The sequence below is a fragment of the Notolepis coatsorum genome (assembly GCF_963971535.1).
Source record: "Notolepis coatsorum genome assembly, chromosome: 5".
Lineage (NCBI taxonomy): Eukaryota > Metazoa > Chordata > Actinopteri > Aulopiformes > Paralepididae > Notolepis > Notolepis coatsorum.
In genome coordinates, this window is record NC_140169.1 from 150,924,142 (window position 1) to 150,942,185 (window position 18,044).

At 42.5% G+C, this 18,044-nt stretch overlaps 1 protein-coding gene across 1 annotated transcript in view; it reads left to right on the top strand.

The window, feature by feature from the left end:
• LOC311228426 (solute carrier family 15 member 1-like) overlaps positions 1 to 18,044 on the top strand; it is a gene marked incomplete at both ends in the record, with an annotated part of 172,677 nt that overhangs the window by 94,452 nt on the left and 60,181 nt on the right. Inside the window, 4 exons of the mRNA XM_084314333.1 lie at positions 2,804 to 2,926; positions 13,134 to 13,192; positions 16,225 to 16,554; positions 16,635 to 16,744. Coding sequence (XP_084170459.1) covers positions 2,804 to 2,926; positions 13,134 to 13,192; positions 16,225 to 16,554; positions 16,635 to 16,744 — 622 coding nt within the window. The remainder of the gene's footprint in view (positions 1 to 2,803; positions 2,927 to 13,133; positions 13,193 to 16,224; positions 16,555 to 16,634; positions 16,745 to 18,044) is intronic.

An 18,044-nucleotide genomic window follows, 5' to 3' on the forward strand; every position in this document is an offset into this window, starting at 1 on the left:
GAGGATGTCATTATTTATATAGCCTGCCTATCAGGCAAAAAAAATTATTCTAACGGAAACACTGATACCGTGATATATACCGTTACCGTCTATGCTTCAAATTATACCGTGATATAAATTTTAGACCATACCGTCCACCCCTAATACATACCTTTTTCTTCTCTGTGCATGCAGTAGGAGTAGGAAGACGCGCACTGTTAGCCTAGCTTAGCGTCAGTCACTGGAAGTAGGTTCCTCCATTAGCCTAGTTCCCAATGTCTTCCTACTCCTACTGCATGCACAGAGAAGAAAAAGGTATGCATCTTCTTGTCTAACTCCAGGGTTCCCAAAATGTTGGAGTGTTAAAGGAAAACTCCAACATTTTGGGAAATTAGCTTATTTACAATATACAAGATACAAGAGTTTTATTTAACATCTTCGCTGGAGTTAGACAAGAAGATACATACCTTTTTTGTCTCTGTGCATGCATTAGGCTTAGGGAACAGTCGCTCCGTTAGCGTAGCTTAGCTTCATCACTGGAAGTGGGGCGGAGTTAGAGCCTGACGCTCCCTACAGTGCCCTACAGTCACGAAATACACTCCAAATACAACTCCAAAACGTTCCTGTAAACATGTTGTGACCTGTGTATTTACCACGTGGAGAAATAAAAAATAATTTAATTCGACAATTACGTTTTCTAAGCAAATATACTCAGAACTATTTTTTGTCTAACCACTTCGTCTCTGGGCGCAGTCAGTGATTTCTACGTGAAGCCGTGTTTGTTGACATTCTCATTCATTCAAAGGATCCAAACCGATTGAAGTTTATGGATACCATGACTTAAAATCCTCTTACCTTGACGATTAAAAGCCTCCCCAATTTAGAAAACAGTATTCCAATGGCTGGTCTTGATAGAGCTTGACGGAGCTAACCGGACACTAAAGCTAACCGGACACTAAAGCAAATATAATGACTTCCTTTCTGGGGGGTTTCAAAATAAAAGAGCGACGTCTATAGCAGCAGAATACGTTTATTTTGTACATTATCTAACGTTAACACGAACCTAAACTAACTTTAGGTTAGTTGTAACGTTAGTTTAGGTTCGTGTTAACGTTAGATAATGTACAAAATAAACGTATTCCGCTGCTATAGACGTCGCTCTTTTATTTTGAAACCCCCCAGAAAGGAAGTCATTGCTCTCGTTATCTGCTTGAGTGTCCGGTTGCTGGTTAGCTCCGTTAGCTAGCAGTCTATCAAGATCAGCCATTGGAATACTGTTTTCTAAATTGGGGAGGCTTTTAATCGTCAAGGTAAGAGGATTTTAAGTCATGGTATCCATAAACTTCAATCGGTTCGGATCCTTTGAATGAATGAGAATGTCAACAAACACGGCTTCACGTAGAAATCACTGACTGCGCCCAGAGACGAAGTGGTTATGCAAAAAATAGTTCTGAGTATATTTGCTTAGAAAACGTAATTGTCGAATTCAATTATTTTTTATTTCTCCACGTGGTAAATACACAGGTCACAACATGTTTACAGAAACGTTTTGGAGTTGTATTTGGAGTGTATTTCGTGACTGTAGGGCACTGTAGGGAACGTCAGGCTCTAACTCCGCCCCACTTCCAGTGATGAAGCTAAGCTACGCTAACGGAGCGACTGTTCCCTAAGCCTAATGCATGCACAGAGACAAAAAAGGTATGTATCTTCTTGTCTAACTCCAGGGAAGATGTTAAATAAGCTAATTTCCCAAAATTTTGGAGTTTTCCTGATACATACCTTTTTCTTCTCTGTGCATGCAGTAGGAGTAGGAAGACGCGCACCGTTAGCCTAGCTTAGCGTCAGTCACTGGAAGTAGGGTCCTCCATTATCCTAGTTCCCAACGTCTTCCTACTCCTACTGCATGCACAGAGAAGAAAAAGGTATGTATCTTCTTGTCTAACTCCAGGGTAGATGGCAAATAAGCTAATTTCCCAAAATGTTGGAGTTTTCCTTTAACAGAAAAGCTCATCATTTCGCTGTCTGGTCACATCAACCGCCCGGTTTCCTGGCGGTCACCGGGGGAGATGGGGCGTCCCGTGGTGGTGTTTGTGTTTTCCCTCGGATGGGGATGTGGTGGGGATTGATGTGTGCATTATGCCTTCGAGCAACACTGTACTTATTGTACTTATTTTATGCCTATTCTTATGTCTGCACATTCTACGTTCTACTACTTTTATTGTCTTTTATACCTATTCTTATGTCTGCACTTGTTTTTATTCTGTCGACTGTATGCTGATTTTATGCCTATGTTCATTTCACTATTTGCTGTGGGGCACTTTGGACTGTGGTCCATGTGTGAAAGGTGCTATATAGATATGGTTATTATTATTTATTATTATTATTATTATTATATAATAAAAAATGTATGCATTGAAATGTCTAGGTCTCGACGACATTGAAAATGAGGGTGACCTCAATATCTGTAGACAGTACACTATATCTATATCTGTACATATCCCTTACCTACTCTTACTAGTTACTGTACGCTGCTGGCCAGTATGACTTACTACCATAGTGTATTTATACCTGTATCACTGTACATATTAATACTACAACTCTGTACATACATCTGATCAGCACTATTACTCAGTAGTACTAATTTATATATGTTATACCCAGTTTAATCACCGGTACATTGTATATTACTATTGCACTTTACTGTTACATTTGCACTCTGGTTGGATGCCAAACTTCTTTTCATTGTACTGTACTTGTGCTGTATGATAACCATACATTTTAATCTAATCTAATCTGAATAATGTTATGTTGTACCACTTTTCAGAAAACATTGCCTACCTTCCCATCAGCCTCTCAAAGCCAGTTGAAGTTACTGAACATGGGCAGCACTCCCTTGACGGTGACCCTCCCCGGCACCCCGGCCACAGTAGAACTCGGTGGCTCTCAGGTACTACCCTGACATTCATAATCAAAACATAAAACCTCACAGATAAACCCTGCCTGCCTTTTATTAACATTTTTACATTACATCTTTTATTGCTTATATTTATCATAACGTATGATATAACCGATAAGACATACAGACCCTCATCTGCACCTTTGTTTACACTTTTTTTTCTCTCATATTTTTATATTCAGAGTTAATTGTATTGTTTACACTTTAAACTTTTTTTTTCATATTTTTCTATTCAGATCTAATCAGATCTGATTTTACTCACATGAAACGGCACATTTCTCTGGTGGTGTGGTGGGAGGCTCAGCCGGACCCCCCCTGGGGACGGGTAGGTGGGCTGGCCTGCCAACTAACTGTTCTGCTCTCATACTTATAGGCTTAAATGACCTCTCTTATTTTTAAACCGGTTGAACCAATCACAAGTACCGGTCTTCTTTCAGTAAACAGAAGGGGGGGCCGCCGGTGGCCCCCATCGGTGTCTTCTTGTTGGGGCTGGCCCCAACAGGTCCGTGTCCTCGTGTGGGGGTTGGTGTCGATGGCCCCCTCCTTTGGGCTGTGGCTTCTCATGTTTGGACAGAGAGGGGGTCTGTGTCTCCTCTGAATGCATCAACATTCCTTCATGTACCATTTTTTATTTTCCCATATATATGGTTTGTGTAATGACCTATAGACCTCTCATATCATCCCAGTACAGTCATTGCCTCTAGGCTGATACCAGACATCATATAGGAGACCACACCAACCTTTATTTACCAGATCATATAACTGTGATAAATATACCAGGATTTATAACAAGAGTGTAATAACACTATTACTTTCATACTCGGGTGACATTCTAAATGGTATTCTTCTTTGTAAGTTACCTTCTACATTGATATGGTTAATGTAATAAGTTATATATTTTAATACCAGATTTTCCTATATAAAGTATGCTGACTTAATAGTTCCTTGAATGTGTCTGCTAGTTATCTGCTAGACCGGCTGTTCCTCTGCTAGTTAGAGTGAGCCACTGTTTCCTGTGGGGTGTGACTTCCCCTGCGGCCTTTTATGACCGGCAACTGTTGTTCTCTAATCCCGTTTTACCCTGAGCGGGGGTTTGTTTGGAATGTCTTATCTAACACCAATAATCACTTTTGGCTAAGCCCTGTTTTTACATTATGGATTCTCTAATTATTCACACATATTAGTTATGAAATTCAATGTCAAATATCACCACATTCCTCACTTTGGCAATTTATATTGTCATAAACAGTACATTTGACTTGATTTTCTATACATACTAACCATACAACATAATAACAAAAATCATAATTTTTTCAAAAATTTTCTCAATTTATTTTTTTCTCAGTTTTTCTTTTCATTATTCTTTGGTACATATCCTCAATGAGCTTTTGCTCCTCATGGCAGAGGCCCACCTTTTAAACAACAACTTTTGGGTTTGTTGAAAACAATAAAACAATTTTTTAATCTACAAATTACACATTAAAATATAATAAATCACAAATTTAAAACCCAATTTCCTTAATTTATATGAAAGTTTTTGTTCCCACACTCCTTCACATGATCTGGTTTGAGAGAAAACATACATTAGTTATCACAATATTTTCACTTTACATTCATTTTTTCTTCTCCTGTTAATTCTTTTCTTTCCTAAGACAGTACAATCACATCTGCATAATCCATCAATTGGTCTTCTCATCTATCCACCCCCCTTATGACCATGCAATGGTCATACAACCTTACCTCCTCGTCGTCACAGCTCCAGTCGGGCAGGGAACGTGGACAAACACCCAAGGAGAAAAAAATGTCACCCAATTCCTCACTCTGACCATAATCTATCTATGTGTATGCTTCTACCCTGCATTGTGTTAATCTATCCGCCCTCCTATCAAATCACATGTGCACAAACAGAGACCATCAGTAGCTATTGTTCAGTTACCCCCCGTACTCCACACCAACCAAATTTCACATACCACAGAGGCCCTTGCTCACCTTTTCCGCACAGCTCCAGACCGGCCTTGCCTCCCCCTTCCCCCTCTATGCTAGCCAGCCTCAGCCGTAGCAATTGTAGTAGGCCTGTGATCCCGTCATATTTTGACCTATGACTGTCCTTCCTCGGATTTACAGACGGCTCTCTCAGTCTGGACGCTTCCCAAACCTGTGTCTGTTTTCACAAATCAACCTGGCCTCTGTCCTTGGGGTTATGATGAAGGAGGGGCTAGCGTCCACAAGCGACCTCTTTCCACAATCTAATAATTTCCCACAGGAAATAACTGAACAGGTTCACTCCACTGTGTCGTAATCTAATGGAATGTATTCATACTCAACAGTTTATGACTCCTGTACATGTGCCGTTCCGCATTCCCCCCTCGACTGAATCTGTGAGGGAAAAAAAACACAAAGCAAATCCTTTTACACAATATGTCAACATATTTTTAAGAGAAGCCATTGATAATCCATATGCAAATGTGATGGAACCACTTAGCTTCCGTTGTCATCCTGTCCCGACAATCTCACTCCTGTCACCAGTCCTCTCCCCTCTCACCCAGACCATGAAAAGCAGTTGAGAAATAAAAACAAAAGACAAATAATCAACAAAATATCTCAATAAACACATCCTTCAACCACATGTTTTGCATCTCCACATGTGAAATCACCATTCATACTTAAAACAGCAAAGCAATAAAAAGAACAAGCACCAAACATCAAAATTAAAGGTCTTTCGAAAGGAAAGAAAAACCAAAACAAACCAAACACACCCTCCTTTTACACACGTGGCAGACCACTTGTGAAACGCTTCATGCATACCGAGAAAATATTAAAGGAAATAAAAAGAACAAACATTCAAACATCACATGCACTCATCCTCTTCACCCCTGGTGACCCACATGCACTCGTTTCACACTCATCATCATCACACAACTGTTCCATTCAAACATGTCCTTGTGACCTGACAGCTCCACAGGCTCCATACAAACACATTCAGTCCAGAAAAGTACAGATTAAAAAATAGAAAATAAACCTAAAAATCTAAATCCAATCGCCCATCCACACACAACAGTGGCTGTCAACTTCTAAGAGATTCAAAAGAAATTAATTCAAATGAAAATAATGTTCAAATTAAAATACCGCCTAAGCCTTGTCACCCAACCAAATGATATGATACAACATAAACTCCTTCCATCCAATATCTCACAGTTATACAACACATTCAATCCTAAAAATTAGAGTTCCCAGAAAGGAAAGAAAAACAAAATTTAGTCAAACTTCACTTTCATTCATACGCATTCAGAGCTCCCAGGCAACTATAACTAGATATGGCTTATATTAAAAGTGGTCAGTTGGCTCACCACGAGATCTAACATCATGTCTACTGTTAGGCCTAACTAGATAACAGACTAGGTCTACTATCTGTCATCCCCAGCCTCAATCATTCCCTAAAAAGAAAAAACATAGACAATAACAGACCACACTCATCATTCACAGACACTCCGACCATTCCAACCACCATCTCTTCCAACATATAACACACATCTCACAAACAAATACTTTCAACCCTCTCCCATACAACTTGTTAATCAACCACAGACAAGACACTGGACAAGACACTGGTTAGTCTCCCTGCCTGCTCCCACTCTCAGCTTTCCCTGCTCTCAACCTCAGGCTAATCCAATATACTCCACTTAGACTCCTACCCACTGTCAGAAAGAGTCTAGGAAGGGAGAGGAATGACTTCCGGTGGCATGGACTGAACACAGCTTGCGTCGTGTCGCAGCAAACCCTCGAATTATCACTATTTTTGAACCCATAATGAACAGAAACTAAGTTGACTTCACCTCGACATTTATCAGCTCCTTTTATTTTGTAAGCAGATTCTTTCAAAACGATCTAATCGTCCTTGAACAAACACATGTCCACGCGTGCACAAACAAAGTTCACAATGGAGAACGCTGACCTAGCGGTGCTCATGAGAACAATTGTACGAGAAGAACTTGCTACAGGACTCGAAACCAATCTAAAGCCGATCAAGGATCATCTAAACAAAATCCAGCTAAAGGTAACATCATGCCTGGACAAGATTGACTCTCTTGAGACGGCTGCCAACGACACTGATCATTTACATTTACATTTACATTTAGTCATTTAGCTGACGCTTTTATCCAAAGCGACTTACAAGTTCTGTAGGACAAGCCATCAGGAAGGGCACAACTCTATCAGCTGAGTAACAATGTTCATCAAAGTGTTGAGTGCTACAGTGTAGGTTAGTTTATTAGGACAAGTGCATGACAGTATGGTTAGTTAGGGTTAGATTTTTTTTTTCTTTTTTTCTTTTTTTAATTCAGATAATGGTTGAAGAAGTGCGTCTTTAGTCGACGGCGAAAGATTGGACGTGTTTCGGCTGTCCTAACTGGGGTGGGTAGTTCATTCCACCATTGTGGGGCAAGGACTGAGAATAGGCGACTTCTCTTTGATGACCCTCCCGGAGCTTGGATAGGAGTAGGTCTGAGGCGGCCAGAAGATGCAGAGCGTAGGGGTCTTGAGGGTGTGTAGTTAGAGACCATTGACCGGAGGTAGGCGGGAGCAGTTCCCTTTGCCGCACGGTATGCTAGGTCGAGGGCCTTGAAGCGGATTCGTGCAGCAATGGGGAGCCAGTGCAGGTCCCTAAGAAGTGGGGTGACATGGGCCGACTTCGGTAGGTTTGAGATCAGGCGGGCCGCTGCGTTCTGAATGAGTTGAAGAGGCTTAGTGGCAGTGGCCGGGAGTCCAGCGAGCAGTGCGTTGCAGTAGTCGAGGCGGGAGATGACTGTTGATTGGACGAGGAGTTGGGTGGCTTCTTTTGTCAGGAAGGGGCGGATCCTTCTGACGTTGCTCAGGAGGAATCGGCAGGTTCTGGTTGTCGCTGCGATGTGAGCAGAGAAGTTCAACTGGTCGTCGAGGACAACACCAAGGTTCTTGGCGGTCGGGGACGCGGTCACAGCTGCATTCTCGACTGTGATGGAAAGGTCAGTCAGGGGGGAGGATTTGGCCGGCAGGTGGAGCAATTCTGTTTTGCTTAGGTTCAGTTTGAGGTGGTTGGTCGTCATCCAGGATGTCAGACAGACAGGCCGAGATCCGCTCAGAGACGTGGATATCTGAGGGAGGGAAGGAGAGGAAGAGTTGAGTATCGTCGGCATAACAGTGGTAGGAGAAGCCATGAGACGTGATAATGTTACCCAGTGATTTAGTGTAGAGGGAGAAGAGAAGGGGTCCTAAAACCGAGCCCTGGGGGACACCCGTCCGCAGGGGGCGGGTGGCCGACAGGGTCCCTCTCCATGACACTTGATCAAAGGCTGTTACAACTGGAAGCGGAGAATAAATCACTATCTGAGGAAGTTAAATCATTAAAACAGAAGACGGAATCGCTGGAGGACCACAGCAGAAGACTCAACGTGAGAATCTTTGGGCTACCAGAAGGAACAGAACAAGGCAACCCAACACTGTTTGTAAACGAAATGCTGAGCGAACTTTTTGGTCAAGATCTACGACGTCCACTTCACTTGGTCAATATCGCTCACCGCATCGGAGCAAATAAAGGCAAGACGCGATGCCTAATCGCTAAACTCAACAACTCTGATATAAGACAGACGGTTGTGCGTCTTGCCGGTGGGAAAGCTAGAGAGCCAGGCGGGCTACAGTACAAAGGACAAAATCAGCATATTCCGTGATGCCACAGCAGAACAACGCAAGCAGCAAGCCTCCTTTGATGAGCTCAGATCACTCTTACGCAAAACAAAACTGCACTACGGGGTGGCTCACCCTGCTAAGCTGCTCATCACCTTCAAGGATAAGACTCACTCCTTCACCGAAGCATCGGAGGCAATGGACTTCTACACAACCGAGAGGGGGGGGGGGTGTATTTGTGTTGAATGTTGTCCAGAGCTGCCAGACTCATTGTTTAATTTTCATTCTAGTGTGCTTTTCCAGGCTGTTCTCATTATTTCAATTGTATAGCCTACATGTCAGGATCCACTCGTATAAATCAGACAGATATGAATAACATAACGTTGGTCTCGTGGAATGTACGCGGTCTTGGGCAAGCTCTAAAGCGGGGCAAAGTGTTTGCGCATTTAAAGTCTCTTAACGCTGACATAATGTTTCTACAAGAAACTCACATAAAAGCTACAGAACAGAGGCGACTGAGGGCTAACTGGATATCTCAAGTTTACCAGTCACCTTTCACATCCAAAGCTAGAGGTGTCGCTATTCTTTTTCGCAAGAATATCCCATTCCAGCTTTCCTCAATAGTCACAGATCCAAATGGCAGGTATATTATGATTACTGGAAACATACATTCGTTCCCTATCACTTTACTGAACATATATGGCCCAAACACTGATGATCCAAATTTCTTCCGCAAAGTATTTGATTTAATTCCAGACCTAGGCACCACTAATTTATTAATGGGTGGAGACTTTAATTGCTACCTTGACCCATATCTGGATAGACTCTCCTCCCGCACCCCATCAGCAATAGCTTCTGTCCTAACATTAAATAATTTAATTAAATCTAGAAACATAGTAGATATCTGGAGACTACAACACCCAACGGACAAAGACTATTCGTTTTTCTCGCATGTCCATAAGTCATACACGAGAATTGATAATTTTTTAGTGGATGCAAAATTAATAACTAACATTGTGAATACCAAATATCATAATATAATAATATCGGATCACAGTCCAGTTTCACTAGAAATAAAGCTTGCTCTGCCCAAACAAAGCTACTGTTGGCGTTTTAACCCGTGGCTGCTCACAGACCAAGAGTTTATTAATTGTATGACAGCTCACTTGGAGGAATTCCTTGAGTTCAATGACACAGGGGAGGTCTCAGACTCCATACTCTGGGAGACTCTTAAAGCAGTAATGAGAGGTCATATAATTTCCTTTGAAAGTTCAAAAAAAAGGGAACAGCGCCATCGTCTGGTGGAAATCGAAAACACACTTCCGACCCTTGAACAGACTTACAGGAACTCTCTTTTGCAAGAAGACTATAATAAGATCTTGAATTTAAAGTATGAATATAACCGCATTCTTAGTGGAAACATCGGTAAACTCTTATTGAAGCTCAAACAGAGACATTTCGAACTGAGCGACAAACCAGAGAGGCTGTTGGCCAGACAGTTGAAAGGAGCACAGGCGAGCCGTGCAATCCACAAAATTGTATCTAAAACAGGTGATTTGTTAACTAACCCTAAGGAAATAAACAACCGCTTTAAAGAATTTTATTCAGAATTATACAAAAGTCTCAGGCCACTAACGCAGACTTTACAATTTTTTTTGACTCTCTCAACCTGCCAAAACTGGATGAGTCATCCAGGTTAGAACTCGATTCAGATTTTTCAGAGAGTGAGCTAGTTGAGGCAATTAAGTCATTCCCCTCTGGTAAGGCAGCAGGCCCAGACGGATTTGGCTGTGAATTTTACAAGACATTTCACAAGACACTTGCCCCAATCCTACTCAGAATGATCAATGACTCCATTAAGAATAACAGATTTCCGAACTCTCTGTATGAAGCAAATATATGTATCTTACTGAAGAAGGGCAAGGAGGAAACAGAGCCTGGGAGCTACCGGCCCATCGCCCTCCTTAATTTTGATCAAAAATCGATCACAAAAGTATTAGCCAATAGATTAGGGAGACATATTCCATCAATTATACACCCTGACCAAACAGGGTTTATCCCAGGCAGATTTTCATTTTGTAATGTGCGTCGGCTCCTGAACAATGTTTATACCAACCACGAGGACAACTCCAGAGCGGCCATTTTGTCCTTAGATGCAGCCAAAGCGTTTGATCAAATAGAGTGGCCCTACATGCTCGAGGCACTTAAAAGATTTGGATTTGGAGACTCTTTTATTGCATGGGTCAAAATACTATATCTCTGCCCGACATCCTCCATCCTCACTAATAATGATAAATCTGGACCTTTTGACTTGCAACGTGGGGTCCGACAGGGCGATCCGCTTTCTCCCTTACTATTCGACGTTGCTCTGGAGCCCCTCGCGATAGGAATCAGGAGCCACCCCAATATCAGAGGCATTAAGATAGGGGACATGGAAAGCCGGGTGAGCCTTTACGCTGATGACACATTGTTATATCTTTCAGACCCAGAAACCTCTGTTCCTCCCTTGTTAGATTTCATTGAATCATTTGGTAAGCTTTCTGGCTACACAATCAATTGGGGTAAGAGTGAGTTCATGCCTCTCTCGGGCGGCCTGAACTCAGACTTTCTTAAGGCTCTACCATTTAAAGTAGTAAATGACCATTTTTCATATTTAGGACTCCGAATATCTAGAAATCCCAAACTCTTATTTAAACTTAACTATGCTGACATGCTCACAAAGTTAAAACTCAACATAGAGAAGTGGAGGACCCTGCCCTTATCTATGGTGGGGTGTATTAACGCAATCAAGATGGTGTCTCTTCCTAGATTCTTGTATCTATTTCAAAATCTGCCAATCTTCCTCACTGCAGCATTCTTTAAGACACTAGACTCTATTATTTTCCCATTTGTATGGGGATATAAAACCCATTGCATATCAAAAGGGCATCTGCAGAAGCCAACACAGGAGGGAGGCCTAGGCCTCCCTGCATTCAGGAATTATTATTGGGCAGCCAATGCTAGAGCTCTGACCTATTGGCAGAGGGGACTCTCGGGTGAGACACCATCTAATAATTCCCCCCTGTGGCTAAACATTGAAGCCACAGCAGTAAAAGGCTCCTCTCTCTGTACTTTACTTTTTTCTAAAACAGAATCCCCTCAAAAGCTAATTGGTGACAATTTTATCTTAAGGAACTCACTTAGGATTTTGAATCAGATAAGAGGTGTTCACAAGCCACCAAATGTCTGTATGTATACCCCTATATGTCATAACCACTCCTTTTTGCCATCTCGGACAGATGGGGCATTTGTTGTCTGGAGGGACAAGGGACTCACGACCCTTGGAGACTTGTACATAGACAAACAGTTTGCATCATTCGACCAACTGAAAACAAAATTTAACATTCCTAACTCCCACTTTTTTCGATATCTCCAAATCAGACACTATGTCAAAGAAAAAATTCCACATTTTGAAACCATGCCAGAGAATTGCCCATTCTACGATCTCCTGAAGCTCCCTCCAGACTCCAGACACCTGATATCTCGCTTTATGTCCCTGTTTTCCACCTCTGTGTCCACTGACCATCTGAGAGATGCCTGGTCCACTGAGTTGAATCTAGAGGTGTCTGAGAACATATGGAATGAAGGTTTGACTAGAATCCAAACTTGCTCGATCAATGCTAGGTACAAATTGATTCAATTTAAAGTCATCCATAGACTCCACTATTCAAAGACCAAACTACACAGAATTTATCCATCTCTTTCTCCATTATGTGACAGGTGTAAAGTTGCAGAGGGCTCTTTAACACATCTCTTTTGGCTCTGTCCTCATTTACAAAAATTCTGGGGTGAAATATTCCAGTGGTTTTCCAGGGTCTATGGAAAGGACATTCCCCCTGATCCAGAGTTGGCACTCTTTGGGTGTTCAGAGACTGCCTTAAGGTACACGAGGGAGGAACAACAGACACTAATGCTCGGCATGGTAGCTGCAAAAAAAATTATTCTAACCGATTGGAAATCACCTACACCCCCGTGTTTCCAGAAATGGCTCAATGAAATGATCATAATCATACAGATGGAGAGGATCCGCTATTACAGATCCAAAGAGCACAACAGGTTTTCGGACATATGGAGCCCATTCATTGACTATCTGAAGGACAAATAACTGCACTCTGCAGAGACTCACCCCTGTATATCATGTTTGACCTGCACCTTGTAACACCTGGCTATACAACACACTTTAATGCTTTGAGTTAAGTCACACTGTTATTTTATTTTCCTGTCTGGCAGTCCTTTTCGTTTTTTTTTAGTTTTGTTATGTCTGTTTATTTTTGTTCTGTCTCCTCCTTTTTGTTTGTCTGTTCTTGTCTAGTAAACTGAGAAATAAAGTATTTAAAAAAAAGAAAGAGTCTAGGAACTCCCTCTCAACGATAGAACCTCAAAGCATTCCTAGTACCCTGAGAGTCTACCGCTATTCCCTCTAACCAAATAGTTAGCCATTCAAAAGTCATAATCCAATTGAATGATTATCTTAATGATTTTTCTTGCTCGCCCTTCTCAGCTGTTTCCTGAATTAGCCCCCTGTCACATCTTCCTGTCACCTCCTGTCCCCCTCATGCTGTCCTGAATCAGCACCTTATCTTCCTGCCACCCTCATGCTGCCTTTGATCCTGTATTGACCCCTTACAACCACGTCCTGTGCCCCTGTTGTAAAAATAGCTGTCATCTGTTATCACACTCTGACCCTACCCCCCTATCTTCACCAGCTGTGACCTCTCTCCTGTTGCATCTAATCTGACCAGGCCTGCTCCGTCACCCCATCGTAAAACAGCCACTGTAAACAACAGCTGCCCCGCTTGACCCCCCTTGGGCATATAACGTTATCAACTTCCTGCTGTAAAGATATTCTAGGTCCCTCTTGTGAGTGTAACAGCGACCATAAACAACAGGTTTTAGCATCCCCCGTGGCTTCCCGTGACCTGAGCCCACATTCTCTATTTAGACCTTATTGGCCCTTTTCATTTCCTGCAAAGCAATAGGGTTAATTTACACCTTTCATCCCCCAGAGGCAGCTGTCCCCCTGGAGTCTAAAAGTAACACACTTGCCTGTCTCTAACAGCCAAACACAGAAAAATTACAGACTACATAACAAATCATTACAATTACTGCAAAAACACAATCATTCAGTCATCAAAACAGCATATAAACAAGTCCCCATCATTAAATTATCCTATTGTGACTCAAGGACTTGCAATCAATCTTAATATAAAACAACAGCCTATGTAAACCAATGGATTTAACCAATTACACAAGCATAAACAGAAATTCAACATAGCAATGCAACAAAATATACGCTAACAAGCCTACATCATTAAATTATCACCCCCATGATTTAAAGACTTGCAGCAACCATTAACATAAACATCATCCTATTTAAGCCAACAACGTTATTAAATATTTTAACAAAGTACACAAGCATAAACAGACTCCCAAAATAATTGTACTCTAGACAGATATAAATCACATCTTTACACAACAACATAATATAAGCATCACTCATGTAGTAAAACATCATTAGTGGTTAGTTCCAAATATGCTAAGACTCAAAAAACTGTAAACCGGACGTTCTGGGAACGTTAACTCGGTACATATGTGACATATGATTCTAATGTAGCTGTATCAATTAAATACAATGCAAGCAACATGTCATTTTCAGTGTAGAGCACCTGTCCAAATCCAGCCTATTGCTACTCTCAAATTACTGATTATCTGCATGTCATGTATGTCATAAATGTTTATGATGAATTGAAAACGGGGGACCCTGTCTCTGGTCTGCATCCCCTTAACAAGTGTATGTATTGAGCTGTACTGTTTTCAATCAATCAAACCCCCCTTGGTCAAGAATATACACTTGTGTCTAATGTGTATATGTCCCTATTATTAATAATACAATCACCCAGAGCAGCTAGTTTGTGAATGCTAGCTTATCATAGGCAATGTATCCATTCTTTACTGATCCACTCACTGCATTGTGTGCAGTCTAAGTAAACCCTTATTGACCTCCTCCCATAATCTAATCATCATACATTTTACATCTCTTCCCCTTGTTACACAAACATACAATATCAATATACAAATACAAACATTTTAACACAATGCCAAATATTTCCTCACCCGTTTGTCGTCCTCCGAGCGAATGAAATGAAAAACAGCGAACCGCGTTGTAACGCGCATGCGCAGTAGCGCAAACGCACAGCAACCGATGTATACCGCGACAACGTACAACTATTATCACAAAACACCCCGTTTCGTCCTAATATAATGCCACGACATCCACCGCGCTCTCTGACACTTCCTAACCATCACTTTCAAAACTCTAATCATAACACATGTCGCCCGCAAACTCACAAAATAGCCGCATGCAAGCTAACAGCCTAGCCAGCCTAATGTGATGTTCCACACTCCAAGATCCGCGCGTCATGTGATGATCCACCCGCGGCCGGGATCCGCACATTTCATTCAATCCGCTCAGTGCCAATAATATCTCCAAACAACCTACACATGTCTAAACAACAAACTATTTTAAAAGAACAAACTATCGTAAAAGAATTTAAAACATTCTAATATACCAACGCCGTTACACAGATCAACATGAATCTTAAACCAATTCGCTTTGACCCTTTCTCCGCCCGGCTCAATAGCCAGGATGTCCAAAAACTCCTCTCCACACTATGACGTCATCAACCTGCGACTGCTTCTCCATAACAACATCGTCATACACAATATTACCGCATTAAATATAACCATTAATACGGCCACAATCACATCAACGAACCACCCGACTCGCCTCTTAACACTTTGAGTGCCACTCACGAGATTTCTCTGGTTTTTTTTAGGTGGTTGCGTGCCACTCACGAGATTTCTCGGATTTTTTTATTTTTATTTTTTGTGAACTAGACATCGGCGGCCATCTTGCTACCACATTTCTGAACGTCTAGACATGCAACTTCGCTCGATTCCGCTAGGTGGCAGTATAGCCCTATGTTGTAACACATGTATAATGTTATCAGTCAATCTACCTGCATTATTATAAGGATGATGGATCTCTGCTGTGATTGGTCGATAGTAAAGATCGTGACGATCTTGACCTGCCCACCTGATATTTAACCTGAGCACACACAGCGTGAGCTCAGTGCGTCTTCGGATTTTGTGAATACAGTTATCATTGAGAGAGAGAGAGAGAGAGAGAGAGAGAGAGATAGATAGATAGATAGATAGATAGAGAGATAGAGAGAGATTAGCGTTTTGATTTGATTTGATTTTGAGCATTTAGCATTGATAGTAGTAGTGATAGTATTTCTAGTAGTAGTAGTGATTGATAATATATTTTCTTCATTTTGTAATACTTATTTTCTTTTGTAGTACCAGGTAATATTAGTTGCAGTACTGTAGCAAGTACAGCACTTTTAGATAAGTGCTTAGTCCGTGTTTTAGTAACACTAGTTAGTAGATTTTCATAGCTGTTTTTATAGTACATAGTTGAGCGTAGGTATTCACAATGCGGAGAACGAGGAAGTCGGTTAGGAGAGGCAAACTCCCGGACCGATACATCCAGACTACACTGCCGTTCACCCAGGCCCCGGTTCCACCAGCTGCCGCTGGGACGAGCCGTGCACCTCCGCCGGCACCGATCAGTTCTCCGGTCGTGGCCGCTGCCACCGGCTCTCCGGTAACGATCGCGCCGCTCTCGGTCAGAGCCACAAAGAAGCGGGTTGGGGATCCGGTTACCGCAGCTGTCGCTGGGACAAGCCGTGCACCTCCGCCTCAGGTGAGGCCGGCACCGATCAGTTCTCCGGTCGTGGCCGCTGCCACCGGCTCTCCGGTAACAAATCGCGCCGCTCCCGGTCAGAGCCACAAAGAAGCGGGTTGGGGCCCCGGTTACCGCAGCTACAGCGGGTACAAGCCGTGCACCTCCGCCTCAGGTGAGGCCGGCACCGATCAGTTCTCCGGTCGTGGCCGCTGCCACCGGCTCTCCGGTAACGATCGCGCCACTCCCGGTCAGAGCAACAAGGAAGCGGGTTGCGAAGACCCGGCATGTGTCGCCGCCGTCCTCCCACACCTCGGATGAGTCTGATATCGACATCGCTGATGATATTGACGAGTGGATGCCAGGTAATTTCAATTCAATAAATGGTCAATTCAAGGCATGTGTAACTCGAATATATATATATATATATATATATATATATATATATATATATATATATATATATGCATGTGTTTATTGAATCCATGTGCGTGAATGTATCTCGTATGATCGAATGTTTGTAGATACATTGCAAGCTAATATATGCATGTGAATCGTATGTATATGATCAGCGAATGTGGGTCTTTGAAAAGTGCTATAAAAATCAATGAATTATTATTATTGTGTCGCTATATTGCGTCTGTAACGCGGGGTATACACAGTAACGCGAATATATGCATGTGTTTAGTCAATGTCATGAAAAGCAAAGTGCACGGCCTAGATATGGCCTGGTTTATGATTGAATGTTTGACCATTGATGCTAACTGTGATTTATTATATATATATCTTTATAGGTCCAGGCAGAATGGACATGGAAGACGACATGGACGATGATGAACCCATGCACGAACGTGAAGGTGTTTGGCCGTACAACAGGAGACTGGGTAGGCTATGCATAATAATAGTACATATAAAATTACAATTAGAATTAGAATGTTTTGTGACTGCATGCATGATATCGCCACGTGGTCTTTGATCTGGTCTCAATGCAGCATGGTAAATGACCTTGATTGAAGTAGCACTAGCCAGTAGCCACGTTGTGTCTTTTGATGTGCTTTGATGTGGCATGGCTCAATGCACATTGTTAGATCTGTTAGGCATACATACAGGTGTTAGTAACCCCCCCCCCCATCCCATCCCCACCCCCCACCCCAGCAATGCTTTGATGTGAGTTGATGTGTCTCTCAATATCACCCCCTCTCTCTCTCTCCTCTCTCTCTCTCTCTCTCTCTCTCTCTCTCTCTCTCTCTCTCTCTCTCTCTCTCTCCTCTCTCTCTCTGTCTCTGTCTCTGTCTCTGTGTCTCTCTCTGTCTCTCTGTCTCTGTCTCTCCCCACCCCCCCCCCCACCCCAGCAATGCTTTGATGTGAGTTGATGTGTCTCTCAATATCACCCCCTCTCTCTCTCTCTCTCTCTCTTCTCTCTCTCTCTCTCTCTCTCTCTCTCTCTCTCTCTCTCTCTCTCTCTCTCTCTCTCTCTCTCTCTCTCTCTCTCTCTCTCTCTCTCTCTCTCTCTGTCTCTGTCTCTGTCTCTGTGTCTGTCTCTGTGTCTCTCTCTGTCTCTCTGTCTCTGTCTCTCTCCCCACCCCCCCCCCACCCCAGCAATGCTTTGATGTGAGTTGATGTGTCTCTCAATATCACCCCCCTCTCTCTCTCTCTCTCTCTCTC